The sequence below is a fragment of the Lepisosteus platostomus genome, chromosome 25 (genome assembly GCF_059453375.1).
Source record: "Lepisosteus platostomus isolate fLepPlt1 chromosome 25, fLepPlt1.hap1, whole genome shotgun sequence".
Classification (NCBI taxonomy): Eukaryota; Metazoa; Chordata; class Actinopteri; order Semionotiformes; family Lepisosteidae; genus Lepisosteus; species Lepisosteus platostomus.
Window position 1 is genome coordinate 15,466,462 of NC_142635.1, and position 11,352 is coordinate 15,477,813.

The 11,352-nt window shown below is 48.6% G+C and overlaps 1 protein-coding gene across 8 annotated transcripts in view; it reads left to right on the forward strand.

Moving 5' to 3' along the window:
* The window catches only part of arhgef12b (Rho guanine nucleotide exchange factor 12b), an 86,625-nt gene extending 75,711 nt beyond the window's left edge, over window positions 1–10,914 (forward strand). For 7 of the 8 annotated variants that reach the window (XM_088620145.1, XM_088620147.1, XM_088620149.1 and 4 more), the window contains 12 exons: window positions 211–311; window positions 941–1,018; window positions 1,704–1,779; window positions 2,225–2,392; window positions 3,507–3,594; window positions 3,681–3,758; window positions 4,173–4,270; window positions 4,556–4,822; window positions 5,320–5,604; window positions 6,175–6,407; window positions 7,108–7,180; window positions 8,503–10,914. In XM_088620145.1, coding sequence (XP_088476271.1) covers window positions 211–311; window positions 941–1,018; window positions 1,704–1,779; window positions 2,225–2,392; window positions 3,507–3,594; window positions 3,681–3,758; window positions 4,173–4,270; window positions 4,556–4,822; window positions 5,320–5,604; window positions 6,175–6,407; window positions 7,108–7,180; window positions 8,503–8,513 — 1,556 coding nt within the window. In that variant the 3' untranslated portion in view covers window positions 8,514–10,914. The remainder of the gene's footprint in view (window positions 1–210; window positions 312–940; window positions 1,019–1,703; window positions 1,780–2,224; window positions 2,393–3,506; window positions 3,595–3,680; window positions 3,759–4,172; window positions 4,271–4,555; window positions 4,823–5,319; window positions 5,605–6,174; window positions 6,408–7,107; window positions 7,181–8,502) is intronic. The other variant, XM_088620143.1, reaches the window with a different exon arrangement.
* Window positions 10,915–11,352: the final 438 nt, after the last annotated feature.

An 11,352-nucleotide genomic window follows, 5' to 3' on the forward strand; every position in this document is an offset into this window, starting at 1 on the left:
TGTCTCATTTGACGAATCCCTCAATGGCCAGATGTGACATCATTAAGCAGAGGCAGGATTGGGTGGAGCAGCAGACAGATGTGTCCAGACAGCATAGTGCTCTAACTTGTCTCTTTCCTTGGCATAACTTTGGGTTGTTTTTCCCAAAGCCCTATGAGGTGCCATGTCAGAATTAAGGCTCTGTCCGCTAAAGCTGTTGTCCTTGTGCAGAGGACGCGGAGGAGAGGGAGAAGGTGAAGAGGGCTGGCGAGTGCTGCCGACAGATCCTCAACTACGTCAACCAGGCCGTCAAGGAGTCGGAGAACAAGCAGGTAGGGGGTGTCCAGCAGGGGGCAGTGCAACACGCCCAGCCCCTGTCCAGCCCTCCTGCAGGACGTCTTACTGCAAGGCCTGTGGCTTCAGGATGAAACCGTGGGCCGCGCAAAAATCTTTCTTTTTCCAAAAACCTTGAGTTAGTTACAGCAGCTCAAACTGGGCACCTGCTTGTGGGAGGGAAATACCCTTTGAAAACTAAACTGAAGTATTCATTGAACAGTCACACACACACACACCCTATCTTCCAAGATCTTCACACTGTGATGCTCATTCAGCCCAGTTTAACAAAAGCACTGTGCATTTAAATGTCATGTAAAAAGCCAGGCGGTGTGTGTGTGTGTGTGTGTGTGTGTGTGTGTGTTTATCTGCTGTTCCTTACCAAAGTAATTGGTAATAATTGGTAAAGTGAATTATATGTTACAACTTCAATTAGAAATGTAGCTGTAATGAAAATGATGCACTTATAGCACTGTAGAGTGGTGTATGTTTTGGAACTGTGATAAGATAAATCAAACCCAAGGATTTTCGAAACCGTTTAATACTGTTCCATGTAAAGGAGCTTTAGTATAGTGCAGTGGTGGGCAGTTTTGTGGTGCTGATGTGTGTCTGTCCATCTCTCTCTCAGAGACTGGAGGACTACCAGCGGAGACTGGACCTCTCTTCCCTGAAGCAGAGCGAGTACCCCATGATCTCGGAGTTCAAGGTAAGAACCAGGGGGGGAACAGTGAGGTGCAAGACCTCCTGAATGACGTTAAACACCAAGGCATCCTTCATCCTTTCCTCAGTATAAGGGCTTCTTCTTTACAGATCAGTATATAATATAATCTAATAAAAGAGTGGTGGTTGTTGCGCTAAACATCCGTGACAAGCTCTCCCAGAAGCCTAATTCTGAGGCTAATGTTTCTGATTTTGGCAGGTCGGCTGACTGCAGCATTAACAGAGATGACAGTGTTGCCCTGCTCTTTAACGCTCTGGTTAAAACAGAACTCAAGACTGGGAGCTGCCCTAAGAAGTGGGTTCCCTAGATTGGGGGGTGAAAAGGACAAAGGTGGCTTCAGGTTTTTTTTGTCCTGGGACACCATTAGCTTTTCAGTACAACACCAGCTCCGAGAGAATTTCCTTTTAAGGTTTCTGTTAAAAAGGTTTTTTAAGGTTTAAGCAGTAACACTCCATCTGAGAAAACGAGATCTTGGAATACACTGGAATAATTTAACATTCCTCAGTTTCAGAATTCCTCCTGCTTCTTCCACATCGGAGTCAAAGCTTGAGTTCTCTAGGAAGTGCCGCAGAGTGTGGTGGGAGGGGGCGGAAGAGTTTTGGAATTGGGGAGCTCTGCCTGTCACTGGGAATTGCCTTGATGAAATCTCCCATTGTCCCTCCTCCATCAGAATCTTGACCTGACCAAGCGGAAGATGATCCATGAGGGACCTCTGTCCTGGAAGGTCAACAAGGACAAGACAATCGGTAGGCCCTCAAAGGACACTGCAGGATTTAATCTGTCACTCACAGAGCAGATTTTCATGTTGAGTTTCTAGAACTAGATCAGTAATAATATTACACATTTAACATTATTTCTGCACCTTTTGTTGCTTCTACACTTAGTGCATATTGCCTGTAAACGCTGTCTGTCTCTTTACACTGCCTTGTTTTTAAGACTCGCTTGGCTTGTGATCAGTGTCTGTCCCCATCCATGAGTGGGTAATATAAGGGGGGGGACAACTGCAAATGACAAGATAGAGAATCGGAGCTCTGAAGATTCATTTTTCTAGTGCGAGGTTCTTAAATAACAGGGCAGAAACTGAGCTCTGATGCCCCGATTGAGTTCTGCCCCGGCGTTGTGAAAATCCTCCCGAAACCTGTACAGCTATTGATGTTCCCTCCACCTCTCCCTCTCCCTCGCCCCCTCCAGAGCTGTACACGCTCCTCCTGGAGGACATCCTCGTGCTCCTGCAGAAACAGGACGAGCGGCTCATCCTCAAGTGCCACAGCAAGAACCTGGCCGGCACCGCGGACACCAAGCACATCTTCAGCCCCATCATCAAGCTCAACACTGTCCTGGTGCGCTCGGTGGCCACAGGTGAGCCGCCGCCGTGCCCTTCTCCTGGCTCCTCGCTGCTGCTGGCACGCCGAGGTCTCTACACTTCTCACAGAGCATCGTGGTTTCCACCCTCTCAGTAGGAAGTTGTGGAATTTGACAGCAGTGTGCTACAGCAAAAATAATGACAGTACAACCTTGCTATTTGCAAGTTCTACATTAGCGGTTTTGCCTACTCGCACGAGATTCTCTGTGATCACTTTTTTCAGATTAGCAGATCAGAATCGCCTCCTGGTGAGCTGCGCGGTGGGAGAGTAAATGCAGGCGCCCCCCTTGCGCATCTTCATCTCGTATATCTGCTTCACACGACCTGCGTCGGTCTCTGCAGTCCCAGCTTGGTTAAAGAAGAGTTCACGAGCTTATGCAGCAGTGCATCGTGGGTTAGGGTTTAGTCATTCGGTCTTTGTCAAGAAAGCATGGGATGTGTGGTGGGTGTAGGCCTGTTATCAGAGTAGTACCTGTATGTGAGTGTTGTGAAAAATATCTCAGTCTCAGTTCTCACATGTCTTGTGGGAAAGAATAACACGATAAATGAGAAGAAAGAGAATCAGACAAACCGCAGGAGCAGGGCAGTGATATATGGTTGAGTGAGAAGGGAGTGAGTACACATTTACATTCTTGTCTGTTGTTACTGTGCTGTAACTTCATTGCAGTACAGCAATGCTGCATTTACAGTATTAATAAAAACAAGATGTAAGAAAATCACTCTACTAGGAAAGAAATCTAGTAGATCTAGAAGATCTCTTAACACGGAGTGAGCTATAACATTGCAGAAACCTTGCACATGCAATAACTTGAATTATAGCAGGAATACAATGTTTTTTTTATTTCTAGTATTCATTTTCTTTATAAATACTACCAATACATTATTTCTGAAATACTGTAGTTAGCAGTTATAGCACAAATATTACAACAGAATGCCTGCTTCACAAGCAGAGGAGCCATGCCATTTTCCATTCCTGAAGACTTCAAGGTGCCGAACATCCGCGAATGCTGGGCTTTTGCTGAACCTGGCCGTCAAGATCATGCTTTTCGGAGCTGCCCTGTTGGTTTTCTGTGGGTGACCTGGATCTGGCCCTTTCTTGTCTCCATACAGATAACAAGTCATTCTTTGTGCTCTCCATGTCGGACAACGGGGCTCAGATCTACGAGCTGATGGCTCAGACGGTGTCAGAGCAGAAAACGTGAGTGTGCCCCACCGCCACGCTCGCGCAGTGATCTCGTCACCACAGGCCTGTCACTTACCTTCCTCTCCTCCTCTCTCCACTAGGTGGCAGTACCTGATCACGCAGAGGGCCGACTCCATGAAAACAAAGCCACACAATGTCATACCCTTACCTCAGCCTGAGTAAGCCCTTCTGCTTTTCTCCTTATCTGATCTTGAGAGTGCGTTTGCAGTGATAGATTCAAAACTTCAGGCTGTCAGCTGTCAGCTTGCAGCCCTTAAAAAGAAAATCAAAGAAGCCGGGAAGTAACTTGTCCTGTTTTTATTACTGCAGTTTCCACACTTACAAGTTACCACATATTTGTGTTCTTTAAAGTATGTCTTGTTTATAAGTCAAAGAGCCTTTTGCTTTTTCCCAGCACCATTTTTTCTTATTTAGATATAGAGATTTCTTTGAAAGAAGCAAGGTCTTGTTACTCGCAGTTGTGAGACGTTCTGTCTTGGAGGTGTAGAAGGAGCCGATGAGCAGAAGGAGAGATCACGCGTTGGCGTTTTGAAAGTGTGAGATGTCTAATTCCCCAGCACTGTCTCTTTCAGCAGCGAGCGAGATGACGCTGACCTGATCAGCACCACTGCGCACCACAAACTGAGCAAAGACTCGGACCACATATCCACGCCCAGCGTCCAGTCCCCAGGTGACCCCGAGGAACAAGCCTTCTCTGAAACTCCTTTGCATGCTGCCCTCCCATTTCCTCTGTGCACTTGTGTTTATGTGGCTTCGCTGTGAGTCGTGCAGTAAACTGTTGTTTGTAGCGGTTCACCTACATTTGGACCTTTTTATAGCACTATGGTGTGATGATTTTGCTTCTTCATGCCAGACCAGTTTTTGTTGGGATACACAACTGCTTCCTTCGTTAGTTTTGCCAGTAATAGTACCGATGTGTGTCTTACTCCCAATTGTTTTTACTGGTGTGCCACAGAGAAAGATGTGGGCGTGGCCTCCCCCGGGATGCTGCAGACTCCGCCCTCTGACTCCGCCCCCTTCGAGGGGCTCAAATCAGATGAGGAGGAGGAGGAGGAGGCGGGGCAGGAGGAGGAGGAGGGTCCCTACCTGGATCCCGAGCTAGATGATCGGCTACCCTTCTTGCCTCAAAGGTCACGCCAAGGTGTGGCCGTTGATGATGAGGAACTGGCTGCGTTTCACTTCCCGCCCTCCCCTGCAAGAGCTGAGGAAGCCCTTAAGAGCTGTGAGTGGAAGCCGCTGTTGTGTGCAGAACTACTGGAAACCCACACCATATATGTGTACACCAATAATTAGATACACAGGGAGACGGATACTTTGGAGACATTTCGGCTCACTTCACCCTGCAACTCACAGCTGACAGCCCACTGAAGCTCAGTAGGTGTGAGCCTGGCCAGTTCCTGGGGAAGCGAAGGCAGCTGCTGTATTAGAGTATTAGAGGAACCAGTAATGCCCCAGTTTAATGATGTGGGGACACTATAAAACAAGTAAAATGCCACTGTAAAATGGCACCGTCCTACAGATGAGACACAAAACCGAAGTCCTGACTCTCTGTGGTCATTAAAAGTCCCTGGGTGTTTCTCTAAGAGATAGGAATAATAATAATAATAATTAATAATAATACTATTAGCAAGCCAAGGCAAAACCTGGTGATGTGTGTGCGGGTGGCTGTATTGCGGAGCGGGGCTGCGCTGACCCTCTGCGTGTCTCCCTCTGTCTCAGTGGCGGCGCTCAAGCAGGCTCTGCTCAGCCAGCTGCTCCTGGAGGGCGAGAGGGGTCCCCCGGACGCCCCACAAGGGCGCCCCTGCTCGGGGCGGCTCCTCCGGACCACCTCCCTGCGCGGGCCCGTGGCGGCGGGCCGCTCCCCGGACAGCAGCGCGGGCGAGCCCAGCGCGGGCGGCGCCGGCCCGGCCGGAGGCCCGAGGCAGAGCCAGGAGGGCGAGGCGGGCAGGGAGTCGGCCTCCGGCGAGGCAGCTGAGGGGGCTTTCGAGCCGTCGGAGAACTACGGTGAGCCAATCCAGGCTCTGCTCTTCCGGGGTTTTTTGGTCGGTTTGGGTTTTGAGAAGGTTTCACCTGATCAGGTTTCTGACAAAACAGCTGTCAAATACCTCTGTTTAACCTTTTCAGCATCAGATATGAAACAAAGGGGCCTGAAATATCCACCACTTAACGCTGAATTCATACAACACCCAGCAGAGTTTCTTATTCTGAACTTTTCGGAGGTTAACCTGTCAATGAGGTCAGCAAGTACCAGGTACTGCGAGTTTCTACAGCAAACCCTGGGGATCCTAGAGAGACGGGACTCTTGTGAGTCCTCTTTCATTATAGACTATCTAGAAAATGGAGGAAAAGCCCTCATCCAGATGGAGAGATGGTGTGTGGTTGCTTTATACTTAATGAAGAGTACTGTTGTGCGTTGCGGCGCGTTACTAGAGTTCAACAAGGTTTCTGTGTCGCTCTTCGATTGAGTTCTTCTGATAGCGGCAGGTGTTGTTCCGTTTCTAGCTGTTTTGTGTTGTCAGACCCGGCCGGGAGCTGTGGCAGAGCCCAGCTTAGGAATGGTCTCTGCCTGTACAGCACACAGGTACCTGGTGCTGGAGGGCGACGAGGGGGCGGGGGAGAGCAGTACCGACGACGGCCTCTTGGGCGGCCCCGGCGAGCTGGGGGAACGCCGGGGGTCGGCCGGCGACGCGGGCATCGACCTGAGGAAGCTGCTGTCGCCGTCCTCGCTGCCCGCCAGCGCTCCTGACTTCGGCCGACAAGTCATGACGCACATCCGGGTGTTGCAGGCCAGCCTGCACCATCTCAAGGTACTCGTCGGGCCTTCTGGGAGTGGGGCGCAGGGGCGCGGGGCCGAGCCGGGCCTTGCATGCTTCAATGGTGCTTCTCCATGAACCACAGCGAACCACAGAAGCACGGTGGTCTGCGCTGTGGTACAGCTCTGAGCCCATGCCCGGTTCTCTGCCTCGTGCTGAATTACTCGCCTTCCAGCTGGATCAGTACACAACAAACAGAAAGGAATCTGAGACAGCCTTAAAGCAGTTTCACAAATTGATGGGACGGTTCGCACCCAGACATTTTGTTCTACTCGTAGGGCTTTTAATGCTGTTGAAACATCACTTTATTTCCCAGCTGCCAGGGTTGTTAAGACCTGTTCTGTTGTCGCTGCAGGTACGCATGTTGCTCAGCTCGTATTGCCGTCTGTCGCTGTAGTAGTAGTCCTGATGCATGTGTGAGAGGATGTTCAGTGTTCGGGTGCAGTCTTACTGGCTATATAGAGGCGAAGTCCCCTGGTCTGCTGGCAAGGAGTGCTGCAAGACTCAATGTGAACTCTTTTCCATTCTGCATTATTAAAGAGGCATTAATGCAGCTTGTGGCTGCTTATTTAATTATGAGTTCCATAATCAAGGAGCTGGCCTTGGGCAGGAAAGCGGTATGCTGTGGCCACAGTTGAATAGCCCTAGCTGGGAGCACCCAGACCCTCATTTGACCTGCTTTCTCTTTTAACAGGAGGTGGAGACCAAGTATAACCTACTATGCCAAAGGCTGGCAGGATCAGCTTCTGACACAGACGAACACAAAGGTACAGAATCTGCTCTCGGGCTCGGAGACGTCACCAGCTGTGCTCTGCCTTCAGCGCCACCGTGTGGTGTCAGTGTGCTATGACACTGTCAGGGTTAGAAGAGGACAGCTGATACAGAAACTCATTGGACAGCGCTGTCATTCTGGAGTTACATAGGGTTCTACATAAAAACCCGAAACGATTACTCCCATGTTGACATTCTGATTGTCAATAGCATAGTCGTCCATCCAAAACCCCTTTTGGAAAAACCCCTTGTTCCAGCAGAACGTAGAAAAGTGTTTTCCAGGCACCTTTGGAGTTAGTAGACATATGTCACAGTTGCATAGATGTCAGTTTTGAGCTCTCAGTTTCTACCTCTTTAAAAAGAGTTGTAGCGTTTGTAAAATTGTCACTTTGCAATTACCAGGTTGATGTAAACTTTCAGAAATGAGAGTGTAATTAATGCATTCAGCTGTTTAATTGCACTGAAGAGTGTAATTATAACATTTCAGGGAACTGGGAGCCTGGTACAGAGTAAAGCACACCCTCTCTATAGCAGACCTCAAAGATGCTTAGAATTAGTTAATTGAAACAACAGCTGTTTTTATTTTGCTCCTGTTTTTTTGAGGGGCTCTGTCTGATTCCTGTAAGCGTGCTGTCTCCTCTCCTCTCGCTCTTTTTGCATTTGAGGATAAATCATACACGTCTGTCTGGCTTTACTGCTTTACTGAATGCAGTACTTGCGAGCCAAATAAAAAACAAGCTGTAAAAGTCATTGATTTATGTATATTAGTGTTGGAGAAGCTGTGTCTGATAACAGTAGCCACTGGAGGGTATTAGACTTGTTAGTTTACAGTACAGGCCTGGTGTGTAGGAACCGGCATAGCATAAATCATGGAATTGGTTCCCATTCTGTTGTAGATGCCGGTGTATCTTAAGTGCTTCTGGGATCTGAGGGGTATTTTTTGCCATTTCTTGTTTCGAAACAAGTGGCTGCTTTTGGTTGACTCATCTTCTTTAGCCATTACAGGACCAGTTGAAGAATCTCTGAAATATTGTGCCCGGTGTGCGGTTTATTTATATTAGCATTGAGTGCTTGAAGCCTGATCTTCCTGCTGCACCTTGAGGCTTGAGCGGTAGAATTAGTCTTCACTGCTCTGCTTCCCTTTGCGCCTGATGAGATGACAATAAGATCGATCCTTCACCCAGGGGTCATGCAGCTCAGCTGGAGGATTAACAGTGCGGCCGATGAGCCAATACGATGAAGCTATAGTCCCTCCGTTTTACTGGTGATGGTTCCCACAAGTCCTAACAAGGCCTCTTTCTGTCTCCGCTCCATGCAGACAAGAGTTAGTGCTGGCAGAGGATGGCCAGCCCCTGCACCCCGCCCAGACGGACGACTGGCCGGAGGGACAGAGGGGACATACCGGCTCAACCCCTGGCACTGCGGCGCGGCCCCTCCTTCCACTCCTGAAGGGAGGGGGGGGGGCAAGGGGGGGCAGGAAGGCGCGAGAGAAGCGCCCGTCGGTCTCTCCTCTGTCACGCCTGCACCAGGCAATCAGGGAAGACAGCCTGAGCAGCGCACCCCCCAGTCCTCCCTGAAGACCCCCCTCTGCTCGGAGAAAGAACTTACCAAATCGAACAAGAAGAGGAGAAACACATAATCTGATAATAACGTCGTTAGATTTTTTTTGTTTTTTTTACCCCAAGATGTATTTATTTGACTTTAATTTTATTTGATTTTTTTAAAGAACTCTGAATCTCCTTTTCCACCATCCCGTTTCTGGGGTGCTGTGTGGCCTCCTGAACTCTAGAGGGCAGCCTTGGTTGTCTCTGTGCCCTGCCTGTCGGGCACAAGCGCTAGCCTTGTGAGAAGCTGGTCTGAAGTGGATCTTGCACTGCTGTAGTTCCCTAAGGGCACGACTGTGCCGAGCAGAGCTATGAAGAACGTCCTGCCCAGGTGTGGGGTTGGGCCTGGAGAAAACTAGCGGGTTTGATGACGGAATAATACACACTGCATTTTATTGTACTCCCTCCCCTGCGTCATTTTAAAAGCGTTTTCATTACAACTTTCTTCAGCCAGCCCTGTTGCACCCCGTTCTTATATTTATATAAAATGTTTAAAAAAGCGAAGGGATCTTGTAGGGTTTCCTCCACTTTAATTCGGTTCTTAATCACTAATCCTGGGCTGTTGACAAACCCACCTGGTTGCCAAAGACTGGCAGAAGATGTCGAGCAGTATTTTTTTGTTGTTGTAAAAGTGAGTATTTCGCACACAGCTGATGACTGTACGACTGATCTTCTGGTTCCGTCGGCCACCACGTTTTTATTCGCACCAAAGCGGAGCGCGTGGGGCCGGCTCGGGCTGGGGCGGCGCCTCCTGGCCCGGGAAGCGGTCCCGAGCCCCGAGCCGCAGCTCGAGGGTCCCGGGTTCAACTCCGGCTTGGCGCGGCCGTCGGTGCGGAGGCTGCGTGTCCTCGCCGAGTCCGAGCGGGCAGGCGAGTCAGGGGCAGGGGAATCCCGGGGGGTCTCGTACTTAGAGGCGCTGTTCGTGAGGGCCCGCTCCCGTCTTTTCAGTTGTCTGATGTTCAGTCAGAAGCAACTGCCCCTGGAACAACTTTGCCTCTTGGGCGTAACAAGCTCGAGGTGAAAGGGAACGGAAAAATCTCTTTGTTGGAAGCTTTATTGCTGTTTTTTGAAGAGTACGGATTCCCCTAAGACAGTATTGTCTGTGTGTACTGCGCTGTGGGTGGGCTTTCTTCCAGCAGTTTTGCCTGCGTTAGGGGCATTTCCACGTCAGGATGAATTTACAGCTGTCAACCACAAGGTGTCGCTCCAAGCTTAAGAAAGTGTCTGTGTGTGTGTGGGGGGGTTGCACAGCGTATCCATTAACCCCGTTTGATAGTTTGTCAATGCATTGACTTTATCTTTCTAGTCAGGACAGCCCTTAAAGTTGTGCCCTTGCCTTTACTAACCCGGGGGGGAGAAGCGAGAGGGGAGGGAGGAATCGGTTGCTGTGTGTTTCATTTGGATTTTTGAAAATGTTACTTTGTCTTTTGTATCGCGTTACTGTACAGGGTCCTTCGGAAATGGGCTACTATAGATATTTTCATTCACAGACGAAGGAGGAAAAATAAAGGGGGGAGAGACTGCGTGCCTCGCTGTCAGCCCGCCGCCGGGCGCGGATTCATCCATCGCTCCCCCGAAACACGGAAACCGCGGAGCAGGGAGCTCGGGGATCATGTTGTGTAAAAATTGTACAATTCTGACCATCACTGCATCTCAAAACAAGAAAGACGATGAGATACGTTCCTAATTATTTTTTAATTTGTTTTTGTGTGTTGTTTTTTTTCTGCTTTCTACATCATACAATCATTTATTATTTTAACAGAAATTACTAAAAAAAAAAAGAAATAAAGGACTCCGCAAAGTATTCCTAAAAATATTAATGTAATCTGTATTTTTATTGATCTTTTTGTCTAGACGTTTATGAGGCATTATTATATTATATTATTATATTATTATTGTTATTATCATCATGTGCTCTTTGGTTCACTGTTTTAAACAACATGTAAAATAGCTCTTTTAGTGGAGAGATTCTATGTAATTTGAACAAGCTGATATATTGTTCAAGAACAAAGCAAGAAGACAAAATTGTGTATTTTTTATTTGAATTTTGTTTGGGGGAGGGGAGGATTCTGGGCCTTAAAAAGAAAAAAAAGTGTTCAAATATCATTAAATAAGCTTGGTGGAAACTGGATGTCTGCTTTTTTTAATTGTAGAGCAGAAACTTGACAGGCAAGCGGGTGGATGTGCTGTGGGTTTAAATTGGTCTTGAATCAGTTCTTTGGGAAAGCAGAATCGTTATGGTTTCTTTACACCAAGGGTGGTGGAAGTGTGGAACAGGCTGCCCAGCCCATGCTGCATGGGCCGCCTGTCTTTTGTTACCATCCTTGTGGTTTCTGGTCAAACAAAGTTCTTGCTTATCCAGCGCGACCCATTGTTTTTGCACTCTGCCTCTTCCTTAGGGTCTCGTACAGACGCCTGTATCTCGAGAAGCTTGCTGTGGCTTTTGAGCAAAGCAGCCTGGGATTCCCAAAAGGCTGTACGTGTTCCTAGTGTTTTACCTTTTAGCCACAAGTGCTTGTAGCTTAAAAGAGATAGACTGATCCCCACAGAGGTGAGGCAGCCGT